This window comes from Tupaia chinensis, unplaced genomic scaffold, assembly GCF_000334495.1.
Source record: "Tupaia chinensis unplaced genomic scaffold, TupChi_1.0 Scaffold000250_1, whole genome shotgun sequence".
In the NCBI taxonomy this organism is placed as follows: Eukaryota; Metazoa; Chordata; class Mammalia; order Scandentia; family Tupaiidae; genus Tupaia; species Tupaia belangeri.
In genome coordinates this window covers 2,478,553-2,502,578 of record NW_006159730.1, presented here as the reverse complement: position 1 = coordinate 2,502,578, position 24,026 = coordinate 2,478,553, and the positions used below count along the sequence as shown (strand labels likewise).

Below are 24,026 nucleotides of genomic sequence, written 5' to 3'. Positions count from 1 at the left end.
CTCCCTCTACCTCTTTATCTGTCTCTCTCTGGCAAGTGCACGCACCCTCTGACAAATTTTTAAAAAATGAGTCAAGAGAAACTGGTCAAACTTTTGTCAAATAGATTGAATATTAAAATTCAAACCTGAGGGGCAGGGAGGTGGCATGGTGCTTAAAGGCGCTGGACTCCCACGTGCCCAACCATGATTCGAGTCCTGGACCTGGCAGCTTGCTTTCTCACATTCTCTCTCACTCTCTCTCTCTCTCTCCCTCTCTCTCTCTCTGTCCCTCAAGAAAGAGAGAGAGAGAGGAGAGAGAAAGAAAGAAAAAAAGAAAGAAGAAAAAGAAAGAGAGAGAGAGAAAGAAAGATTATTTATTTAAAAAAATATATTCAAACCTGAAACACACCATGCACTATTCATCAGAGCTTCAACTGGAAAATTGGTGATGGTAGAAGGCTTATGTTTTAGGACTAAATGGAACTGAATCTTTGTATTCAGACAACAAATGACCAATCACACAAGCTGAGGTTTGATTCTTTTCACCAACCTTTATCACATCCTCCACTTCATGGAAGTCCTAGATGAAAAAAAAAAAAAATCATTGTAAAACAGGCAACCTGTCAGTTGTACACTGTTTATGGCAATAACCAGCAAAAGCTGACCTGGGGATGGGCTGGATAAAGAGGCAGGTCCAGGATGATATCATCATCTGCTCTTTTGGCCTTCAGTTCCCCACTCAGAGTGACAAAGGTCAGAGTGCTATTCGTGTTTTCTGGCCAAAAGAGGAATCAGGAAATAGAAAGATAAACTTTGTTATATATTTGCATGTTTGGTTTTTTTTTAAGAGACTTTTTTTTTTCTATAGGCACATGTGCTCACTGGAGAGACAGAGACAGAAAGAAAGAAAGAAAACATCTCCCAGCAGGATGGCTACATTGCAATTCCTTCTCCTCCTGGGATTTTGGACACATGTGCACACATGTCTAGCATGAGTTTAAAGCCACAGGATCTAGGACTTGAACTGTAGTCAGCCACATGGGAGTCCAGGGCTTTAACTACTATGCCTGCCACCTGCTAGCCCCCTGCATGTCTGTTTGAATCCTCTTCGTGTTATCTTTGGTTTTCTGGCAGTGGTGTCCTTTCCTGAAATGGGCGTCCAGATTTGGATTGCTGAGGTCCAGAGCGGAGAAAATCCTTACTGGATTCTAATGAGAAAAAACAACATAACTGATTGGACTTGGCATCATGCCACAAGGTTTTGAATCCCAGTTCCTTACTGTTAAACTCCTTAAATTTCAGTTTTCTCATTTATTATGTGAGGCTTATAAACCTACTTCATAGAGTTATAATATTTTCTAATTCAGATTTTTAAATATTCACCGAAATAACGATAGGGTCTTAACCTTTAGTAATCTAAGATATGCCAAGAAGATGACAAAATACCAAAACAAGTAAGTTGCAAACAACAGTCTTATATGAAACAAATCAGGTTTGTCTTAATAAACCAAACTTAATACACTATGCATATGGGTGGCATACACAAACATGCCTCAGAAGTTTGTATTTGCCTCTGCCTGGAATGCTGTTTTTGCACTCTGGCTCTTTGCACAAAGACTTCATCTTATTCTTCAACTGGGAGACCCCCTTTTCTTGTAGGTACTGTTATCCAGATTCTATACCCCCTCCAACTTCGCTCCTCAGGGCTGGAAGTGAGTGAGGTAAGGAAGTCCCAAAGACAAAATTCAAGGAGACACCTGCTCTCAGGTGCAACCTGAGTCCTTGCTTGCCTCCCCTTAGACCCGGCCCTGACCCTACTACAGGATTGTTGGTGGCTGACACCACTTAGCTGAGTCCCTCTTTGTGCACTGTCCTTGGCTGAATAGAGCTACCTTGTCCAAAATCACATCTCTTTCCAGTTCTTGAAGAATGGTCAATGGAGGATATAAAGGTCTGAATCTTTGTTTCTATTTAGAACTACACTACTTGGGCCAGTAGGTGGTGTGGTGGTTAAGGTGTTGGACTCCCACATGGCCAACCATAGTTCAAGTCCTGGACCTGGAAGCTTGCTTTCTCATGTTCTCTCTCTCTCTGCTGAGTGCATTAAAATTAATAATAATAATAAATACAATGAAATAATTATTTTTTTAAATAAAGGAATTATGGGGCTGGCAGGAAGCATGGTGGTTAAGCCACTGGACTCCCTCATCGGCTGAATGCAGTTCAGTCCCAGACCTGGCAGCTTGCTTTCTCACTTTCCCACTCTCTCTCTCTGTCTCATTTTGGTCAAATTTAAAAATAATAATAATGATGATGAATAAAATTAAACAAAATAATTCTTTTAAAAATGAAAAATAAACAAACTACACTACTTGAAGAAGCTTCCAACTTCACAGCTCCTTGTGGATTTGGCTTAGGCCTTCCTTTGTCGCTACTACAAGACTTTGCAGTTTGACTTCTTCCTCTGTCCAATCCTGCTTTATTTCTTTCTTTTTTTTCTTTACTATGATAGAGAGTGTGTGTGTGTATGTGCAAGAGAGAAAGAGAGAGACAGAGAGAGAAGAGAAGCCTTTCCCAGAGTCTGGTCACACTGCAATCCCCTTCCTCCAGTCCTCCAGACAATCAGGTCTGGGGTACTAGAGCACATGCTCAGTGTGTTTCAGGCTGACAGGCCAGTGATCCAAACCGTGGTTGCCACGTGGGATCTGGTTTCTCTTGAGTAGCACATTACTACTACCCCACAGGGCCAGCCCTCGTCCTGCTTTCTTCACTCCCCTTGAAACGCTAAGCCCAAGAATATCCTTCTCCAAAATCTTCCCACATGCAGATGTGTCTCAGTCTGCTTCCTGGGAGAGTTGGGCCTGTAATCCCTTGTCTTTCCATCTCTGTCTGAAGTAACTCCCCCAAAGATAGGACTCTGTCATCTCATCCTGGTGAGTCCTTTGCTTATACTCCAATTTGCAGTCTATGCTTGTTTAAAGCTGCATCTATTTTCCTTTTTGGGACATTTCTAAGGGTCTCCACAAAACTTTGATTGTTATCCATTTAACTATTTAAATGCAGCTAACATGCTGTGGAAGGCCACATGTTAGATCTTGCACATGAACAACCGTTTGTCCATTTTGTTCCCTTACTCTAACATGGCTGTCTGCTTCTGTAAACCTGCTTGCTCTTGAGAAAATAGCTTGTGCTAGACATACAGAAAACCATATCCAGGGGGCCGGCAGGTGGCATGGTGGATTGGGACGCTGGACTCCCACATGGCCAACCACGGTTCAAGTCTCGGACCTGGTGGCTTGCTTTCTCACTTCCTCTCTCTCTCTCTCTGTCTCTCTCTGATTAAACTGGAAAATAATAGTGATAATAATAAATAATAAATAAAGTTAAATAAAATAATTCTTTAAAAAAAAAAAAAAGAAAAAAACCATATCCAGGACGACATCCTGTACCTGCTACTGTCTTTGCTAACTAGTCTGAAACTCTTTTGTTTAGCAATGTAACTGCTTACATGGAAACCTCACTCCCCTCAGAAATAATTAACCTGCTTGATTCAGTTTCTATAACTGTTTGCATAGGGAACCAGCAGTTAGCGTATTGGCTATGTCACTGGACTCCCACATAGTCAACCGCGGTTCGCTTCCCAGACCCGGTGGCTTAAAACTCACGCCAGGCGCTTGTGCCTGCGTGCCCAAGATCCTGAGAGGAGAATGGAGGAGAATGGATTGTGGCATGACCATCCCCCCTGGGGGGTGATTTCTTGCTTTCTGTTTCTGTGTCTCTGTCTGTCTGGCGAGCGCACACGCCCTATAGCGAAAATCTCTCCAAAAAAAAATAATAATAATAATAAAATAAAAAATAACTGCTTGCATAGAAACCCCTGGTAACTAACCCCCTATAAAGAGACTACTCAAACTTCGGTTGGGGCTACAGTTCCAACTCTTGGGCCCCCAAGCCTCAGGCTGTAGTTGCTGGCCAGCTAATAAAGACTCCCTTTAAACTTAATCTGGCTTTGGCTGTTGTTTATTTGGTGGCACTCTACACCAATGGGAACTATCAGGACAAGGTGCTGTAACCTCTCTTAAAAAAACATACATAGTCAGGGCTCAAGAATTTTTAAAATTTAAAGCAAAGAAGCTCTTACAGAGGAATGAATTTCAATGTGGGTGGGGAAATATTTGAACCAAAGTGTGCCTTCTGATTCCCTGATACATCATGTGAGGCTCCTGTTCTATCTTCTTCCTCTGTCCAATCCTGCTTTATTTCTTTCTTTTTTTTCTTTACTATGATAGAGAGTGTGTGTGTGTATGTGCAAGAGAGAAAGAGAGAGACAGAGAGAGAAGAGAAGCCTTTCCCAGAGTCTGGTCACACTGCAATCCCCTTCCTCCAGTCCTCCAGCCAATCAGGTCTGGGGTACTAGAGCACATGCTCAGTGTGTTTCAGGCTGACAGGCCAGTGATCCAAACCGTGGTTGCCACGTGGGATCTGGTTTCTCTTGAGTAGCACATTACTACTACCCCACAGGGCCAGCCCTCGTCCTGCTTTCTTCACTCCCCTTGAAACGCTAAGCCCAAGAATATCCTTCTCCAAAATCTTCCCACATGCAGATGTGTCTCAGTCTGCTTCCTGGGAGAGTTGGGCCTGTAATCCCTTGTCTTTCCATCTCTGTCTGAAGTAACTCCCCCAAAGATAGGACTCTGTCATCTCATCCTGGTGAGTCCTTTGCTTATACTCCAATTTGCAGTCTATGCTTGTTTAAAGCTGCATCTATTTTCCTTTTTGGGACATTTCTAAGGGTCTCCACAAAACTTTGATTGTTATCCATTTAACTATTTAAATGCAGCTAACATGCTGTGGAAGGCCACATGTTAGATCTTGCACATGAACAACCGTTTGTCCATTTTGTTCCCTTACTCTAACATGGCTGTCTGCTTCTGTAAACCTGCTTGCTCTTGAGAAAATAGCTTGTGCTAGACATACAGAAAACCATATCCAGGGGGCCGGCAGGTGGCATGGTGGATTGGGACGCTGGACTCCCACATGGCCAACCACGGTTCAAGTCTCGGACCTGGTGGCTTGCTTTCTCACTTCCTCTCTCTCTCTCTCTGTCTCTCTCTGATTAAACTGGAAAATAATAGTGATAATAATAAATAATAAATAAAGTTAAATAAAATAATTCTTTAAAAAAAAAAAAAAGAAAAAAACCATATCCAGGACGACATCCTGTACCTGCTACTGTCTTTGCTAACTAGTCTGAAACTCTTTTGTTTAGCAATGTAACTGCTTACATGGAAACCTCACTCCCCTCAGAAATAATTAACCTGCTTGATTCAGTTTCTATAACTGTTTGCATAGGGAACCAGCAGTTAGCGTATTGGCTATGTCACTGGACTCCCACATAGTCAACCGCGGTTCGCTTCCCAGACCCGGTGGCTTAAAACTCACGCCAGGCGCTTGTGCCTGCGTGCCCAAGATCCTGAGAGGAGAATGGAGGAGAATGGATTGTGGCATGACCATCCCCCCTGGGGGGTGATTTCTTGCTTTCTGTTTCTGTGTCTCTGTCTGTCTGGCGAGCGCACACGCCCTATAGCGAAAATCTCTCCAAAAAAAAATAATAATAATAATAAAATAAAAAATAACTGCTTGCATAGAAACCCCTGGTAACTAACCCCCTATAAAGAGACTACTCAAACTTCGGTTGGGGCTACAGTTCCAACTCTTGGGCCCCCAAGCCTCAGGCTGTAGTTGCTGGCCAGCTAATAAAGACTCCCTTTAAACTTAATCTGGCTTTGGCTGTTGTTTATTTGGTGGCACTCTACACCAATGGGAACTATCAGGACAAGGTGCTGTAACCTCTCTTAAAAAAACATACATAGTCAGGGCTCAAGAATTTTTAAAATTTAAAGCAAAGAAGCTCTTACAGAGGAATGAATTTCAATGTGGGTGGGGAAATATTTGAACCAAAGTGTGCCTTCTGATTCCCTGATACATCATGTGAGGCTCCTGTTCTATCCCTGCAAGCTCCCCTGCTTCGTTAGTCACAAAGATCAGAGATCTCTTATTTAAAATAAAATGGTGGGCTAGTAGGTGGCATGAGATTAAGGTGGCTGGATCCCACGTGGCTGTCGGAGCAGTTCAAGTCCCAGACCCAGTGGCTTGAAAATCTAGCTGGGCATGTGTGCGTGTGTATCCCAAATCCTAAGAGAAGAATGGAAGAGAAGGGATTATAACATGGCTATCTCCCGGGGTGGGTGGGTGATTTCTCTCTTTTTCCCTCTCTGTCTCTCTCTCTAGTGAGTGTGTGTACCCTGCAACAAACTTCAAAAACAAACAAATAAATAATAAAATAAACAATAAAATGGCATTCTAGGGAATACCTGGCTGGCCATATGGTTTCCAACAATGCCTGGTGCACTTAGGCAGGCCTAAGTGTTACTGAAGTTGCTGTTTTTGTTTCTACATTGCAAATTACATGAAGTAAACACTGTGCCTTCTTGATACCAAGGACTTTGGTCCCTCAGAAAGAATGGCCAAGAATTTATTAATAAATATTTGCTTAGAGATAGGTTCATTAAAAAAAACCACATTACTTATTTTGTGAAACAGCACAGCCGCTGAAGCCAGGGTGGCGTGGCCACAGAGAGGGACCTCACTTGCCGGTGTGAACCACCTTAGTCCAAAGCAGGAACCTTCAGAGGAGAAAAAGCCAAAGAGAGATGAGATCATTCCCATGCAAACAAGTCACAAATTTCTCATGTTCTTCTCTCCTAACTACTTTACTAGCATGGGTAAGAGGTGAAATATGTTGGGAAAGGAGAAGGAAGGGTAGGTGAGCATCCTAGGGCCCCCCTCCCTAGTGTGAGGCCTGGAGCTGAGACATTAGGTTCACCAACACCCTCTTTCCCCAGATGACCTGAAAACCAAATCAGAATCTCCCTCTCTATCTATTGCCTGCAAATAACAAATAATAAATGGACGTTTTCCCTTAAATATCAAAAAATAAAAGTCATTTCCCTTAAATATCATTCCCCCACCTAAAAAGAACTTCTGATGCCATTCAAGAATAATGTAAAAAAAAGTGTATATTTACTTTGCGTAAAGTCATCTGTTGGGTGTAGTTTTCGGATGAAAGCAGTTTCAGATAGGTTCATTTCTCTTGCAATTTTTTGATGCATGTCTTCATCCAATTTCTTAATTAGAAACAAAACGTTATTGAGACTCCAGCAAAACAAATCAGACTTCCTTAGACATCGACTACCGCCAATTAACTAAGCAGTTTATTTATCTATTTTTTTAGACAGTTTTGTTTTTGTTTTTGTTTTTTTGCTATAGGGTACATATACTCTCCAGAAAGACAGAGACAGAGAGACAGAAATCGAGAAATCATCACCGCCACCCCCCCTGGGGGAGGATGGCTATGCCACAATTACTTCTCCTCTGGTCTCCTCTTGGGATCCTGGGAACACATTTATATGCGTCCAATATGAATTTCAAGCCTCCAGGTCCAGGACTTGAACCGTGGTCAGCCATGGGGGAATCCAGCAACATAACCATTATGCCATCTGCTGGTCCCACTAAGCAGTTTATTATTATTAAAGTTATGGGGGGGTAGCAGGTGGCGTGAAGGTTAAAGGAGCTGGACTTCTTCATGGCCAACCATGGTTCAAGTCCTGGACCTGGCAGCTTGCTTTCTCTCTCTCTCTCTCCCCGCCCCTAGTCAAATGAAAATAAATAAATAAATAAAGTTAAATAAAATAATTCTTTTTAAAAAATTTAACAATATGGGATCAGCAGATGGTGTAATGATTACATCACTGGACTTCTACATAGTCGACTATGGTTTAAGTCCCAGATCTTGTGGCTTAAAACTCACACTAAGCATGTGTGCATGCATGCCCAAAATTTTGAAAGGAGAATGAAGAAAGGATTGCGGTGTGGCCATCCCCCTGAAGGGTGATTTATTGCTTTTTGTCTCTCTCTCTCTCTGGCAAATGCACATGCCCTATAGCAAAAATCTCTCTCAAAAAAAAAAAAAAAGGATAGCCCAGGACCAGCAGATGGAATAATAGTTACTTCGCTGGACTCTCCCACGTAGTTGACCATGGTTCAAGTTCCAGACCCAGGGGTTTAAAACACAGGCTGGGTGCATGTGTGTGCATGTCTAAAATCCCAAGAAGAAATGGAGGAGAAGGGAGTATGGTGTGGCCATCCCTCTCGGAGGTGATTTTTCACTTTCTGTCCCTCTGTCTCTTTCTCTCTGGTAAGCACACTGCTCTATAGCAAAAATCTCTCTTAAAAAAAAAAAAAGTTATGCCTCAAAAGTAACACAGTGAAGTAGCCCTGTGAAGCTGGAAGTCATAATGGCTGACCATGGGTTCTGATCCTCAAGATGGCCTGAAAACACACTGGGCATGTGTAGGCACCAGCACCCTGAGATGAAGAAGAGCTGGGGAAAGGGATTCCAGTGTGAGGAGACACTGTCAAGGGTGCTAATCTCTCTCTCTCTCTCTCATACTTTCTATTATTTCTGTCTATCATGTTAATATAAATGCTTAAAAGGAAATAACTACCAAGAAATTCAACACTTTTTTTTTTAATTTGTTACAGGGTGCATGCACTCACAGAGAGAAAGAAAGGGAAAATGAGAAAGCACCGCCTGGGAGGGATAACAAGGCCACAATCCCTTCTCCTCCATTCTTGTCTCGGGATTTGGGGCATGCACATGCACACACTCGCATGTAATTCAAGCCATCGGGTCTGGGACTCTAAATACAGAGTCAGCTAAGTGGGGTCCAGCCACCTTAACCATCACACCACCTACATGGCTCACAAGGCATTTTGATAAAGATATGCTTTTCACAAACAGGTACACCAATGGAATAGAATAGAGATCCCAGAAATAAACCCCAAAATACACAGCCAACTGATTTTTGACAAAGGATACCAGTCAATCCAGTGAGAAAAGGAAAACCTCTTTAGCAAATGGTGCTGGAAAAACTGAGTATCCATCTGCAGAAAGATGAAACTGGATCCCCATCTTTCACTGTTAACAAAAATCAACTCAAAATGGATCAAAGATCTGAACCTAAGACCTCAAACTATAAAACTACTGGTGGAAAACACTGGGGAAACTCTGGAAGACATTGAGATAGGCAAAGACTTCTTAAATAAGACCTCCCAAAGCAAGGCAATAATCTAAAATAGGCAAGTGGAATTACACCAGATTAAGAAGTTTCTGCACAGCAAAGGACACCATAATTAATGTGAATCAACAACCTTCAGAATGGGAGGTTATTTTTGTAAACTATGCCTCAGATAAGGAACTAATAACCAGAATACACAGGGAACTCAAGTGGCTTACCTGAAAAAAAGATTAACACAATTAACCCAATTAAAAGATGGGAAAATTAACTGAACAAAAACTCACTAAGGAGACCTATGAACAGCCAAAAACCATAGGAAGAAATGCTCAACATCCCTCATCATAAGGGAGATGCAGATTAAAACCACAATGAGATACCACCTGACACCTGTCCAAATGGCAAAGATTAAAAATACAAAAATGTTAAATGTTGGCAGGGTTGTGGTGAAAGGGGAACTCTCCTACACTGTTTGTGGGAATATAAACTGGTCCAGCCACTGTGGAAAACAATATGGAGGTTCCTCAAAGATCTACAAATAGAACTACCATATGATCCAGCAATCCCACTCCTGGGTATCTACCCAAAGGACAGGAGAATGCTCAGTCAGAAAAGTGCTTGCACATCAATGTTTATTGTGGCATTATTCACGATTGCTAAGACATGGAACCAACCCAAATGTCCAAAAACAGATGAATGGATTGAAAAAGTGTGGCACATATACTCTATGGAATGCTATTCAGTCATAACAAATAACAAGACCCTGGTCGAATATGGAAGATCTATCACTGAGTGAAGCAAGCCAGGCTATGAAAGAAAGATACTGTATGTATCCACTTACTGTACACTTACTGTCTGCACTCTATGGTAGAGACTGAAAGACTGGAGGGTATAAAAGCAGTGAAATAGTTATGGACACTGGAGACAGTGTGGAAGAAAGGTGGGAGAAGGGAAATGTAGAGGGAAGGAAATAAGGATGGAAAAATGAGAGGCAAGACATTTGTGGGACACAGAAATGGTTTATTATCTGTTGATGATAACATGGATATTATTCTCACCTGGACTGGTCTGAGATGTAGTTCCTGTTGGGTAAATTCTCTTTACAAGACAAAAGTTGTATAGAAATTGAATGTTTACCAAAAAAAAAAAAAAAACCCAAAAGTTAAAAAAAAAAAAAGTGGGCTTTAGAAGCGGAATTGGATTTGTATTCTGGGTTACCCTCCAGTATCAGTGTAAAAGTGGGCCAGTCTTTTAAATCTTATGAAGCCTCAGTTTCACACCTTTAAAATGGGGATAATAGCATGTAAGTAAAAAGGTTTATTGGGAAGATATACACATGCATACATACAAACATACTTTCAAACATTCATTTTTTTTTTTTCTCGCTATAGGGCATGTGTGCTCGCCAGACAGACAGAGAGAGAGAGAGAAAGAAAGCGAGAAATCGAAATCACCCCCCAGGGGGGATGGCCACGCCGCAATCCCTTCTCCTCCATTATCCTCTTGGGATCCTGAGCATGCATGCACACGCGCCCGGTGTGAGTTTTAAGCCACCGGGTCCGGGACACGAACCGCAGTCAACTACGTGGGAGTCCAGCGACATAGCCATTACGCTAACTGCTGGTTCCCTCACACATTCATCTTAACTCAAGAAAAAAATGGTTTGCCCAGTCACTGTAGCATGGCAGTAACACAGACACCCTGCAGTACTGGAAGCAATATGGTACCTGTAGTTCTGCTCCGAGGTCAGCCTGAAAAACATGCCAATGAGCATACTCTCAGGTACCCAGAATTCTAAGTAGCTGGAGGGCTGGGGAAAGAAGATCACAGTGTGAGAAGACCCTGAACAGTGCTTTCTCTCTGCTTCTCTTTCTCTGTCTCTTGTGCATACACACACTTCTTTTTTCCTTTTTTTAGATTTTGCCATAGGGTGTGTGTTCTCACTGGAGAAAGACAGAGAGAGAAAAAATAATAATCCTCCACCAGGGGAGATAGTCACACCATAATCCCTTCTCCTCCATTCTCCTCTCAGGATTTTGGGCACATACACACACGTGACCCGAGTTTCTCAAGCTGCTGGATCCAAGACAAGAACCATGGAGTCAGCTATGTAGGATTAACCACCACACCACCTGCTGGTCCTACACATACACTTTTTATAGCTAAGAAAAAAAAATTTTAAGTCAGAAATAATGTCTTCTTTTTTAGAATGAAAATAAATTTTTAATAAAAAGAAAATGCTCACTAGTCAGATTTAAAATTCTAAAGAAGTCTCAAGACAAACGCATTTTTGCTTTGGCCGAATTGACTATTCTTGAGCAACTGAAACCACAAAATAAGAATTATAATTAATTATGAATCAATAAATTCATAATTCACTTCTCTGAGCTACGCGAGTTAAACATTTTTGTCTTTTAGTCATTTTAAATCATTTAAAATATTCCCCATATAATTGTATAAGATATAAACTGATAGTTTTTGTGAAAAAATAGTCACGATTGTTAAACTATCAATTGATATTCAAGATCTTTGCAGAATGGGCCCATGTGGCCAACCATGGTTTGAGTCCTGGACCTGGTCGTTTTCTTTTTCACTTTCCTTTTTTCTCTCTGTCTCTCTTTGGTCAAATTTTAAAAAGTAATAATAATAAATAAAATTAAATAATTATTTTTAAAAATCCTTGTAAGAGACCTACTAAGCTTTTTTTTTTTAGGGGGTTTTGCCATAGGGCTCGTGTGCTCGCCAGACAGACAGACAGAGACAGAGAGACAGAAAGCGAGAAATCACCCCCAGGGGGATGGCCACGCCACAATCTCTTCTCCTCCATTCTCCTCTCAGGATCCTGGGCACGCACGCACACGCGCCCGGCGTGAGTTTTAAGCCACCGGGTCCGGAACACAAACTGTGGTCGACTACATAGGAGTCCAGTGACATAGCCATTACGCTAACTGCTGGTCCCACCTACTAAGCTTTTAGTAAAGAGCATTTTATTTAAAATCTAAGTTCAGTAGTCTGACAGAAAGAGACATCACTTTAAAATTGTATTTACTTTCTGAAAATCCAAATATGCCACAATCGGTTTTTATTTTGTTTCTTCTTTTAAGAATTATTTATTTTGGGACCAGCAGTTGGCGTTTTTCTTTTAAGAGATAGATCCTATAAAACATATAAAGTGCTCACCTCAGTATCTACCACATGGTAAGTACTTGACAAATGTTAATTTTTTTATTTTTAGTGGCTCAAATTTCATGTTTTAATCCATCTCCCCACATTGCCTGCCCATAACAAAAATAATCACGGTCTCTTTAAATTGCTGCAGACAGAAAAATCAATGTCTAGCAAAGAAAACACATTCCTGCAAGGTTTCCAGGGCAGAGCAACAATGAATGAATGAATGAATGAATGCTGTGCTGGGCCAACAGCATGGCACCACTGCCCCAGACCTTCCTACTCAAAATCTCCACTGTCAAGATCCCCAGGTGATTGGTGAGAACACTGAAGTTTGTGAGCCCTGATGTGTAAGACATGACCTTGTATTCAAGGGCTTTAGCATCTAGATGGGGAGTCAGGACAGCCATAGAAAACAACAGCAAGCAATACCAGAAAGCATGCAATTTAGATAGATGGACTGCGACAATGAATACTTCAGGACTCTAAAGATGAGCCTGTGGTGGACCTAGAAAAGAGGGTGGACTCTGGCACGTTGGATCGGAAAATGAATCAAGAGCTTTGTATTGGGGCAACTTTTTGGACAAGTCATTTGACCTTATTATTGTTCTCTTGTTAAATCAAAGAGTAATCTATAACATCTTTAACACTCCAGAATACAGTGAGTCAAGATAAGGAGAAAAAGGATGGTAGGAATGAAGTAGAATGAGTGTTTGTCAACCCTGTGGGCACCCATGGGCCTGGCTCACTTGCAAGGAGCAGAGAGCACCAACAAGGTAATGACGTTAAGAACTGAACTCAAGGGTCAGCCAAGCGAAGGTATAGGGCACCTGGTCCTACTTGGCTGACTACCATTTAAATCCCAGCCATGGTGGCTTGAAAAACATGCCAGACGTGCTTATCCAAAATCTTGACAAGATGGAGAAATAAAAACAAAACAGACTGTACAAGACCCCATGGGGGTGCTTTCTCTCTCTTTCTGGTGAGTGTACATGCCCTCTGCCCCCGCTTTTCCACCCAAAAAAGAGAAACTCCAGGACTCCCCATGGCCTGTTGAATGTTCTCCATGGAAACTGCCTATGGTCCACATGGCCATACACACAACACCTGATGGAAACTGGGGGCCACTTCAGTTTCTTAGTGTGGAACTTGCATCACAGGCCTCAGTGTGACTGAAGGTGTGATAAAGAGAATGGCTTTGCTGGTCTTCCTGGATTTGCCACCTGGGCTGCAGAAACCTGCAGTATCAGCCAGTCCTCTATCTGATCTGGTCAAATGTCCTAACTTTGTCCTTCCATTTTTTGGCCTATTGCTTCCTTTGACATTTAGGACAGGGTCTTCTAAAGCATTAAAGCACCCCACATTGCAGCCAAGCTCACCCTCTCTTAGTAATAGATATCTTTGTTTGGACCAGGAGCTGGCGTAATGGCTATGTTGCTGGACTCCCATGTAGTCGACCGCAGTTCGAGTCCCAGACCTGGTGGCTTAAACTCATGCAGGGCGTGTGTGCGTGCGTGCCCAGGATCCCGAAAGGAGAATGGAGGAGAAGGGGATTGCAGTATTGCCATTCCCCCTGAAGGGGGGGGGGGGTGAATTCTCACTTTCTGTCTCTCTGTCTCTCTCTTTCTGGCGAGCACACATGCCCTATAATAAAAACCTCTCAAAAAAAAGAACCAAAAAACAGAACAAAAAAAGTAATAGATTTCTTTGCAAATGGGCTTTTGTCCATGATAGCTAGGACACACACTTGACTGCCCATTTGCTCTCTAATGCTCTCTACCTTAGCATATTGCACCAACTGTAATCTGAATTTCTGTAACTGTGATTTCTGCCCCAGGACACAAAAATGTATCTATTTGCCTGAGGGATCAAAGACAACAAAGAAAGTTAGATTAGCAACCTTCAATATGCACCAGAGGCAGCTGGACTTTCACTGAATTTCTGTAGGAATCAAAGGTCAAGATAATGGTGAATCGAGATCAGGTTTCACCTTGGAGAGCCTTAGAAACAAAAGAAAGAGACTGCATTCATTCAAAACACTGGAATTTTATTCCAATAATCATTCCACTTTACACTACATGCTTCTTTTCAAATACTCCACATAACAGTTACAAACAGCTATTAACTCTCTTGCTTCAATATCCATTTCCCTTTTTCAGTTTCATGTGTACAGATTCCCAACAGCTGAAACAGAGTGTGGTTTACTTTGCTGAGACCCCAGGTACTGCCCGAGGACACCAAGATTCTATCACCTCATGAACCAAAAAAGATAATGATCAGAAAAACACAGTAAAGCTTTAAAATACTCCCATCTTGTGGAAGTTTAGAAATATGGCAGCCTAGCTGGCTGGAACCATGTGCTCAAGAGGAAAAAAAAAAGGTTGCTCCTGCTGAGCCAGAAGTCACCAAGAAAAAGGTTCCTGCTGTGCCAGAAACCCTTAAGAAAAAGTGAAGGAATTTTGTGGAACTTAAGATCAAGAGCCTGAGGGACCAGCAATTAGCGTAATGGCTATGTCGCTGGACTCCCATGTAGTCTACTACGGTTTGCGTCCCGGACCCGGTGGCTTAAACCTCACGCTGGGTGCATGTGCGTGCATGCCCAAGATCCCGAGAGGAGAATGGAGGAGAAGAGACTGCGGCATGGCCATCTCCCTTGGGGGGTGATTTCTCGCTTTCTGTCTCTCTGTCTGCCTCTGTCTGTCTGGCAAGCACACATGCCCTATAGCAAAAATCTCTCCCCGCCCCCGCCCCCACCCCCCCAAAAAAAAAGATCAAGAGCCTGAGAAAGAAGTTTGCTCAAAAGATGCTTTGAAAGGCAAGGAGGAAGCTTATCTATGAAAAAAATAAACCCTATCATAAAGAATATAGACAGATGTACAGAACTGAAATTCGCATGGCCAGGATGGCAAGAGAAGTTGGCAACTTCCATGTACCTGCAGAACGCAAATTGGCATTTGTCATCAGGATCCGGGTATCAATGGAGTGAGCCCAAAAGTTCTAAAGGTACTGCAGCTTCTTTGTCTTTGCCAGATCTTCAATGGCACCTTTGTTAAGCTCAACAAGGCCTCAATTAACATGCTGAGAATTGTGGAACCACATAATGCATGGGGGTACCCCAACCTGAAGTCAGTAATTGAACTGATCTACAATCGTGGTTATGACCAAATCATTAAGAAGTGAATTGCTTTCACAGATAACTCTGATTGCTCGATCTCCTGGTAAATTTGACATCATCTGCATGGAGGATCTGATTCATGAAATCTATACTGTTGGAAAAAACTTCAAAGAAGCAAGTAACTTCCTGTGGCCCTTCAAATTATCTTCTCCAGGAGGTGGAATGAAAGGAAAAGGAGAGATGCTGACAACAGGGAAGATCAGATCAACAGACTTATTAGAAAGATGAACTAAGGTATCCATCATGATTATTTTTGTAATCTGGTCAGCAAATAAACAGAGTGGCTGTTTTCAGACTTAAAAAAAAAAAAGGCAACCTAAATATAACAACCCTGCCTTATCAGTCTTTGTTCATTTGTCTGCTGTAGATAGATTCCAGCAAAATAAAAGCACCTGGGTTTAGAAAATTCTAAAATCATCCAGGAAGAAATGAGATTCCTTTTTTTTTTTTTTTTTTTTTTTTTGCTATAGGGCGTGTGTGCTCACCAGACAGAGAGAGACAGAGAGACAGAAAGCAAGAAATCACCCCCCAGGGGGGATGGCCACGCCGCAATCGCTTCTCCTCCATTCTCCTCTCGGGATCTTGGGCACGCACACGCGCCCAGCATGAGTTTTAAGCCACCGGGTCCGGGACGCAAACCGCGGTCGACTATGCGGGAATCCAGCGACATAGCCATTACGCTAACTGCTGTTCCCAGAAATGAGATTCCTTCTGAAGCACCCAGATTTCCTATAGAAAAGTTAAAGTTATGTCCACACAATGAAGCACTCAAACCATAGGCCATCTTTACTTGCTCCAGTGGCTCTGAGGGATGCCATATCACTGCAACTCCATCATAAAACCTGAAACTCACGCTCACTTTGCATGCCCCACCTATCCTGTCTCCACCAATGTAAATATAAAATTAATAATTGGTGGTTACATCGAACTACTCTTTACAAGGTGGTGGGTTTTTTTGTTTGTTTGTTTGTTTGTTTTAGCGTTTTTTGCTATAGGGCATGTGTGCTCACCAGAAAGAGAGAGAAAGAAAGCGAGAAATCACCCCCCAGGGGGATAGAGGAGAAGGGATTGCGGCATGGCCATCGAGGGGAGATGATTTCTCACTTTCTGTCTCTCTCTCTCTCTGTCTTTCCGGCAAGCACAAGCGTTCTATAGCAAAAACCTCTAAAAAAAAAAAAAAAAAAAAAACACAAAAACCCCAAAAAAAAAAAAAAAAAACACACACACACACACATACACACACACACATATATATATATTGTTCCATTCTGAGTCCTGTGTGCTTGGTAACTTTAGTCTTTTAGCCTCTATGGTGACTACTAAGCAACGATCATGTTTACATGTTTCTGTTTCCCCCAATAGACTTTGAGCAGTTGAAGGGCAGGCAAACCTGTTAATCTTTGCACCTCTGGCCCCTCGCCCAGAACTTGGTTTGTGGGAGATATAAATATTTATAGAACATGTGAACAACAGGCTAACTGACCACTGAATTGTGGTCAATATGATAAAGTTCTGCACTTGTTCATGGTTTAATCCATTATCACACATTTTATTCAGTGGCCTCAGCCCTACAGTCTCCTTTAATCAAGCGACAAGCTTTTCTGTAGAATTTTTTTCTACAAAAAATGTAATTGGAATAATTAATGAACTATAAAGATGAGCTTTGGGACCAGCAGTTGGCGTTAATGGCTATGTCACTGGATTTCCATGTAGACGCCTGTGGTTCAAGTCCTAGACAAGGTGGCGTAAATTCATGCTGGGCGCATGTGTGTGCATGCCCAAGATCCCAAGAAGAAATGGAGGATAAGAGATTGTGGTGTGGCCATCCCTTTCGCTTTCTATCTATCTCTCTCTTTCTGGTGAGTGCACACACCCTACAGCAAAAAAACCCTCTCCAAATAAATAAATAAATGCTTCAAATCATATAGTATTTTTAAAGAATTATTTTTATTTAATTTTATTTATTCATTCATTTTATTTTACTTTGACCAGAGAGAGACGCATATACACACACATCGAGAGAGAAAGGGAAAGTAAAAAGTAAGCTACCAGGTCCAGGACTTGAACCATAGTCAGCCATGTGGGAGTGTCCAGTGCTTTAACTACCATGCCACCTGCTGACTCCTCTATAGTATTATTTTTAACGTTAAATTCCTTACACTTAGTAATTGTATGAGGAATAAGAGAATGTAACTGTAAATTTTTTAAAATAATTTTTTAAATAGATAAAAATAGTCAAAAATACTTATTCTAAACCAAAAGGCTTTTTTTAATTAGTTTTCCTTCATGATAACACATGCATACACAAGACAGAGAGGCAGAGAGAGCACACTCAACTGGTTTTATCACACCATGATCCTCAGCCCTCCAGCACCCTGGCATCTTGGGCACCCATGCATCTGGCATGCTTTTAAGCCGACCCAAGGATTTAAACCCATAGTTGGCATGTCGCTTTCAGCCTTGCAAAGCATGGTGTTATCTCTGCACCATGTTAACTGGACCAGAAAAAAAAATGTTTTTGTTTTTGTTTTAGAGAGATTTTTACTATAGGGCACATGCACTCACCAGAGAGAGAAAGACAGAGACAGGAACAGTGAGAAATCACTCCCCAAGGGGAATGGTCATGTTGCAATCCCTTCTCCTCCATTCTACTCTTGGGATTTGGGGCACTCATGCATAGGCACCTGGTGTGAGTTTTAAGCCACCAGGTCTGAAACTTGAACTGTGGTCAACTATGTGGGAGTCCAGGGATGTAACCATTATACCACCTGCTGGTCCCTCAATTTTTTTTTTTATTAAAATGAGACTGTCAGTAAGCTAACTTCTCCACACATTAGAGCTTAATTTCTTCTACCTTTCTACTTAAAAGAATTTCTAATTGTCTGAGCTTTAGTAAAGTTAAAGATATCCTGCTAATATCTATTATTCTAAGTATCAGTCATGTAATACACACATCAGCATACATATATTAAATGCATCATCAGCTAGTCATATAACAATCATCTAATTTCATTCTCCTCAACATTTGATAGTAACTGAAAGAAAACCTAAAGGTAAAAGGGACTTCTGTTTCTTTGGTATTCTTTTCTTAATTGAATTTAGTTCTTCTTTATCTGACTCTTCACTTCCTTAGAACTAACTTAGTACAAGCATTCTCATATACTTTGGTCAAAACCAACTTGCACAAGACCAGCAGGTAGTCTGGTGGTTAAGGCGCTGGACACTCCCACATGACCAACCATGGTTCAAGTCCCAGACCTGGCAGCTTGCTTTCTCACTTGCCCTCTCTCTCTGTCTCTCTGGACAAGTTAAAATAAATAAATGAATAAATCAAATGAAATAATTTTAAAAACAAAACAAAACAAAAAAACAACTGGCAGACATGAATGCCAACGATATGAAAAGAACACAAACCAAAGAAGTAAATAAACAGGTGGATTTGATTCTTTTTAAAAGTAATAATTGCTTCAAGATCTAGAATTTCAGACACTGCACTGCAAAACCAAGTACTTACATTTTCTAGGAGGCAGACAGCAGCAGGATTCCCACGAAATGCTCTTGCTGTGAAAGCATCTGCTATGAAAATAGGGAGCTTCATTTTTCCTCAAGCTGTTTTCTCAAGCTCTCAAAATGCTGGTAGTCTACTTTAGCTTCTTGTGGTTACAAAAAAAAAAAAAAAAAAGAAAGAAAGAAAGAAAGAAAGAAAAGTTATTGTTTTACTTAGTGCAATGTCCCAATAAGCAGTTCCTAGATACAAAGTTAAGCAATTGTGCTAACACCTCTACATTTAAAGATAATTGATTGCCTGATTTGTTATTTTTTAAATGCCTAAATGGAAAGTCTTAAAATACTAGCTAAGTGGAATAGTTTTTTCAAAGTTTGTACTGACCTTTCATAATGACACAGAATTTAGCAGCATACCTATATTCTTTCCTAGCGTAGCCAAAACTAATAGCTTAGGCTGTACTTGCAGTCAAGTTCACGTAACAGCCAGGCGGTACCTATGTTGCTTACAGTTTTCCAAAAGAGATTACTGCCCTTTAAAAAAAATGCTTTTCCAATTAAAAAATATGGAACCAGCCAGGTGGAGTGGTGGTTAAGGCACCTGGACCCCACCTGACCAACTGTTTGGTTCAAGTTCCGGACCCTGCAGCTTGAAAAACATGCTGGATGTGTGTGCTTGCATGTCCAAAATCCTGAGAGGAGAGGGGAGAAGAAGGTATTATGGCATGGTCATCTCCCCCTCCAGAGGTGCTTCTCACTTTCTCTCTCTCTCCGTCTCTCTCTGCTGAGCACACTCACCCAACAGCAAAACTAAAAATAAATAAATAAAAATAAAATAAAATAGTTAATGCTTGGGCTGGCCTTTCCGGCCTGGTAGTTAAAGAGACTGGATCCCAATAGACAAGTGAACTGTTAAGTCCCAGAACCAGAGGCTTCAGAAACATGCTGGGCGCTGTGTGTGTCCGAAATCCCCCAAAGAAGGGAGATATGGAGAAGGAACTAAGGTGTGACCAATCCCCACGGTGGGGTGGAGCGGAGGGATGTGTGTGTGTGTGTGTGAATTCTGCTTTCTCACTTTTCCTCTCTCTCTGTTTCTGTCTCTCTCCAGAGAGATACCCTCTGGCAAAAGTTTTCAAAATTAATCTTCAAAAATTATTGTGTATTTTCTGAGTGCTAGACATTTAGACTCTGAGGATCAAATGAAGAATAAGTCACTCTCTCTTATGATATTAATAGCCAGTGAGGAAATCAACACAAAAGGTATAAGAGAAAAAGATACAGATAAAGGGCTAAGAAACACAATGGCGAAGTAGTAAGCTTTCCAGGAGATAGTCAGAGGGAGCTCTAGAGACGAGGTAACGCTCGAGTGAGTCCATAAACACAGTCGAAAAGTGAGAAGCTTTTAGGCATACTGCCTGGTTTACTCCCAGGACAAGTCGTGGGCTACAGAAACAGGAGAGAGAAGAGGGTGGAGATAAAGCTAAAAAGACCTGCTGGGGGCGAAGTCCCATGGCACTGCTAAGACCCTTTGCTCTGCAGGGTGGGGCCACATGAAAGCCCAGCTTTCCCGGTCCAACCTGAAGGCTGGGCACGCTGAAATACACCTGTAATCCTGGTGACTCAGGGAGCCTGAGGCAGGAGGATCCAGGCTGACCTGGACAACATAGGGAGATCCTGTCTTAGAAATCATCTGGGTCTGGAATGTACTTATAGTCCACCTAGGAGGCCAGGGCAGGAGGATAAAGACCCAGCTAGACCCTATCTAACAAAACAAAACAGAACACCTGCTGAGGCCAGTGTTCATGATTTGGTCTTCATCTTTATAGGTTCAGAAACCCATAAACGTGTCAGGCCCCAGTGCTGGGGCAGGAAGGAGGTCCATCAATAAACCATACTCTTCCACTCTGTAACCTGGAATTTATTTCTTTTCTTTTTTATTTTTTTCCTTTTTTTTTTAGAGATTTTTGCTATAGGACACATGCGGTCACCAGAAAGACAAAGGCAGACAGAGAGACAGAAAGTAAGAAATCACTCCCCAGGGAGAGTGCCACGTTGCAATCCCTTCTCCTCCGTTCTCCTCTCAGGATCCTAGACACACAGACACATACGCCTGCCGTAAGTTTAAGCTGAGGACCAAGACTCGAACGGTAACAAGTAACATAACCATTACGCCATCTGCTGGTCACTAACGTGGAATTTATTTCTGAAGGTGTCTTTTTTCTCTCTCTTCGAAATTCATTTTTATTTTATTTCTGTAAGAAAAAGTCCACCTTAACCTTCCCTTGAATTGCTGGGAGAAAACCAAGGCAGGTGAAGTTTAAGGGACTTGCCTTTACTTACCAGTAAGTGGGTTTATACTGACTCTGGCATCCTCGTCAACCCATTACTTCCTGGGGAGTGAGTCTCAGGCAAGTTTCTATCCTCCAGTGTCTTTTCAAATGACCCAAATAGTTTAAATTATCCTTCTTTGCTTTCACTCGCATTCCATTTGGATCCCTAGAGTGATTTTATATGTTCCTCAATAATACCAAACAAATAAGCTGTTTAAATAGAAATCAATTACTCCCAGAAGATACAAGCTCATAAATTTAAATTCATAACACTTTACATCACTCTATTTATTTGTTTATTGATTGGTTGATTGCCAGAGGTAATGTGGGCCTGCCACGGAGAGACAAAGAGACAGAGAGAAGAAAAAGCACCTTCCTCCCACCCCATCAACACACAAAGGGAATGGTCATACTGCAGTCCCTTCTCCTCCATCTCTCCCTCCCTTCTGGATTTTGGGTTTGCGTGCACATGTCTGCACGTTTTTTAAGCAATCAAGTCTGGGATTCAGTTCCACACCAACAGCCATATGAATCCGGCCACTTTAACCACTAGGCCACAGGCTGGCCCTCTTTTTTAACTCTTTCTTTCCTAAATTGAGCTTTCGTCTGTCTGTTTTTAGGATTTTTGCCACATGCAAGAGCACTGTGCTCACTACAGAGAGAAAGAAAGAGAAAGTGAGAAATCACTCCCACTATCCATTCTCCATTCTCCTGGAACTGTAGTCATACACACACACACTCCCCACGTGATGTTCAAGCCACCAGGTATGGGACTGGAACAAGGGTCGACCACGTGGTAATCTAGTGCCTCAACCACCACGCTACCTGCAGGTCCCTCAATTTTCTTCTTCTTTTTTTTTTAAGAATTATTTTATTTGGACTGATAGGTGGCATTGTGGTTAAGGGTGCTGGACTCCCATATGGCTGACCATGGTTTGAGTCCTGGTGTCTTGCTTTCTCGCTTTCCCTCTCTCTTTCTTGCTTGCTCTCTCTAGTTTAAACAAATAAATAAATGAGTGAATAAAATTAAATAAAATAGTTCTAAAAGAATTTAGAATTTTAATTTTATCAGAGAGGGACAGAGTAAGAGAGAAAGAGAAAGTGAGAAGGCCGCCAGGTCCAGGACTCAAAACATGGTCAGCCATGTGGGAGTCCAGTGCCCCTAACCACCACACCACCTGCCAGCCCCATCAAGTTGATTTTTAATCACCTATTTAGTATAATGAATATAATCTCCTTATAAATAAGAGTACAGAAGAAGTTAAAGTCTACTTTGACAATTCCTTGTCCCATTACCTTCCCCAAAGCTCCACCTGATTTGGTCTTGAGAAAATTATAGACATGGCCCTGAATTCTAATCTTGGTTCCATTTATCATGTAAATGAGGGGAAATCAAAAACCTCCCTTCTTCAAACAGCTTAATAGTTAAACCTGTCCATGGGTGTGCCTGGAATAGCCTGGCTTATGTGTCCCTATAATCAGCTTAGTTTGTTTACAGTCTTATGGCTACAGACAACAGACAGTTGGTTCTTGTTATTCTGTAGTTATTAACATAAAAAAATCCACTTAGCTTTTGCCTATGACTGCTGCCTCAAACTTAGACTATTCATTAATAAGAGCCAGGTTAGTTCTTTCAAAATGTTAATAATGAATAATAGAGTATTGGCACTGAGTGCTAGCTACTTATTTTTTAAGCTGATGAAAAGAAAATAAGTATCAAAAAGAATTACAAATTATAAGTAAAATAGCTTTAAACCAAATTTGGAAATAAATTAATTTTTGAAAGAAGTATTTATTTAATTTTATTTATTTATTTTAATTTGACCAGAGAGAGAGAGAGAGAAAGAAGGACGTGACTAAGCAAACTGGCAAGATTAGGTCTTGAACAGGGGTCGACCATGTGGGAATCCAGCACCTTAACCACCACACCAGCTTAACCACCAGCACCTTAACCACATTTGCTGGCCCCCAAGATTTATTTTTAAATAAGTTACATTTAGCTACTAAAATATGAAGTCTTTAAAAAGTTCACAGAAAGTAAGTACCATGAAAAAAATTATGCATGGATTTCAAGATATTTTTGCACCAAAATAAACTCATACTTCAATTCCATTTCCCAAGAACTTTTTGAAGTTGTGCATATACACATATATATTCAACTACTATCTAGTGTTAATTAGCTTGTGTTTGTTGTTATGCATATTTTCTAGACTTTTTTTTTTTTTGAGAGGTTTTTACTATAGGGCGCATGTGCTCACCAGGAAGACATAGTGAGACAGAGAGACAGAAAGGGAGAAATCACCCCCCAAGGGGAATGGCCACGTTGCAATCCCTTCTCCTCCATTCTCCTCTCGGGATCTTGGGCATGCGTGCACATGCGCTCAGTGTGGGTTTAAGCCACCGAGTCTGGAACTTGAACCGTGGTCGTCTACATGGGAGTCCAGCAACATAGCCATTACACTAACTGCAGTTCCCCATATTTTCTAGACTTCTTAAAAGCTCTGGAACGCCACCTTTGCTAAAATATTTACAGACTATCTGAATTCCTCAGCAATACTTATGTTCAAATACCCACTCTTTGGGAAATTTTTCATTGTTCTACTGGAATTTAGGGTTCTCATCTTATCATCAGGACTTATCATTTATCAACCAAATTTTATAAAAATACTTTGATCTTTTTTTTTTTTTTTTTTGGAGAGGTTTTCCCTATAGGGTGCGTGCGCTCGCCAGACA

The 24,026-nt window shown here is 41.4% G+C and overlaps 1 protein-coding gene across 1 annotated transcript in view; it reads right to left on the bottom strand.

The window, feature by feature from the left end:
- Positions 1 to 24,026, bottom strand: part of PBLD (phenazine biosynthesis like protein domain containing) — a 56,351-nt gene that overhangs the window by 10,148 nt on the left and 22,177 nt on the right. The window contains exons 2-6 of the mRNA XM_006148946.3: positions 18,974 to 19,112; positions 7,067 to 7,166; positions 6,567 to 6,665; positions 645 to 754; positions 530 to 559 (exon numbers count right to left, since the gene is read on the bottom strand). Coding sequence (XP_006149008.1) covers positions 530 to 559; positions 645 to 754; positions 6,567 to 6,665; positions 7,067 to 7,166; positions 18,974 to 19,057 — 423 coding nt within the window. The 5' untranslated portion in view covers positions 19,058 to 19,112. The remainder of the gene's footprint in view (positions 1 to 529; positions 560 to 644; positions 755 to 6,566; positions 6,666 to 7,066; positions 7,167 to 18,973; positions 19,113 to 24,026) is intronic.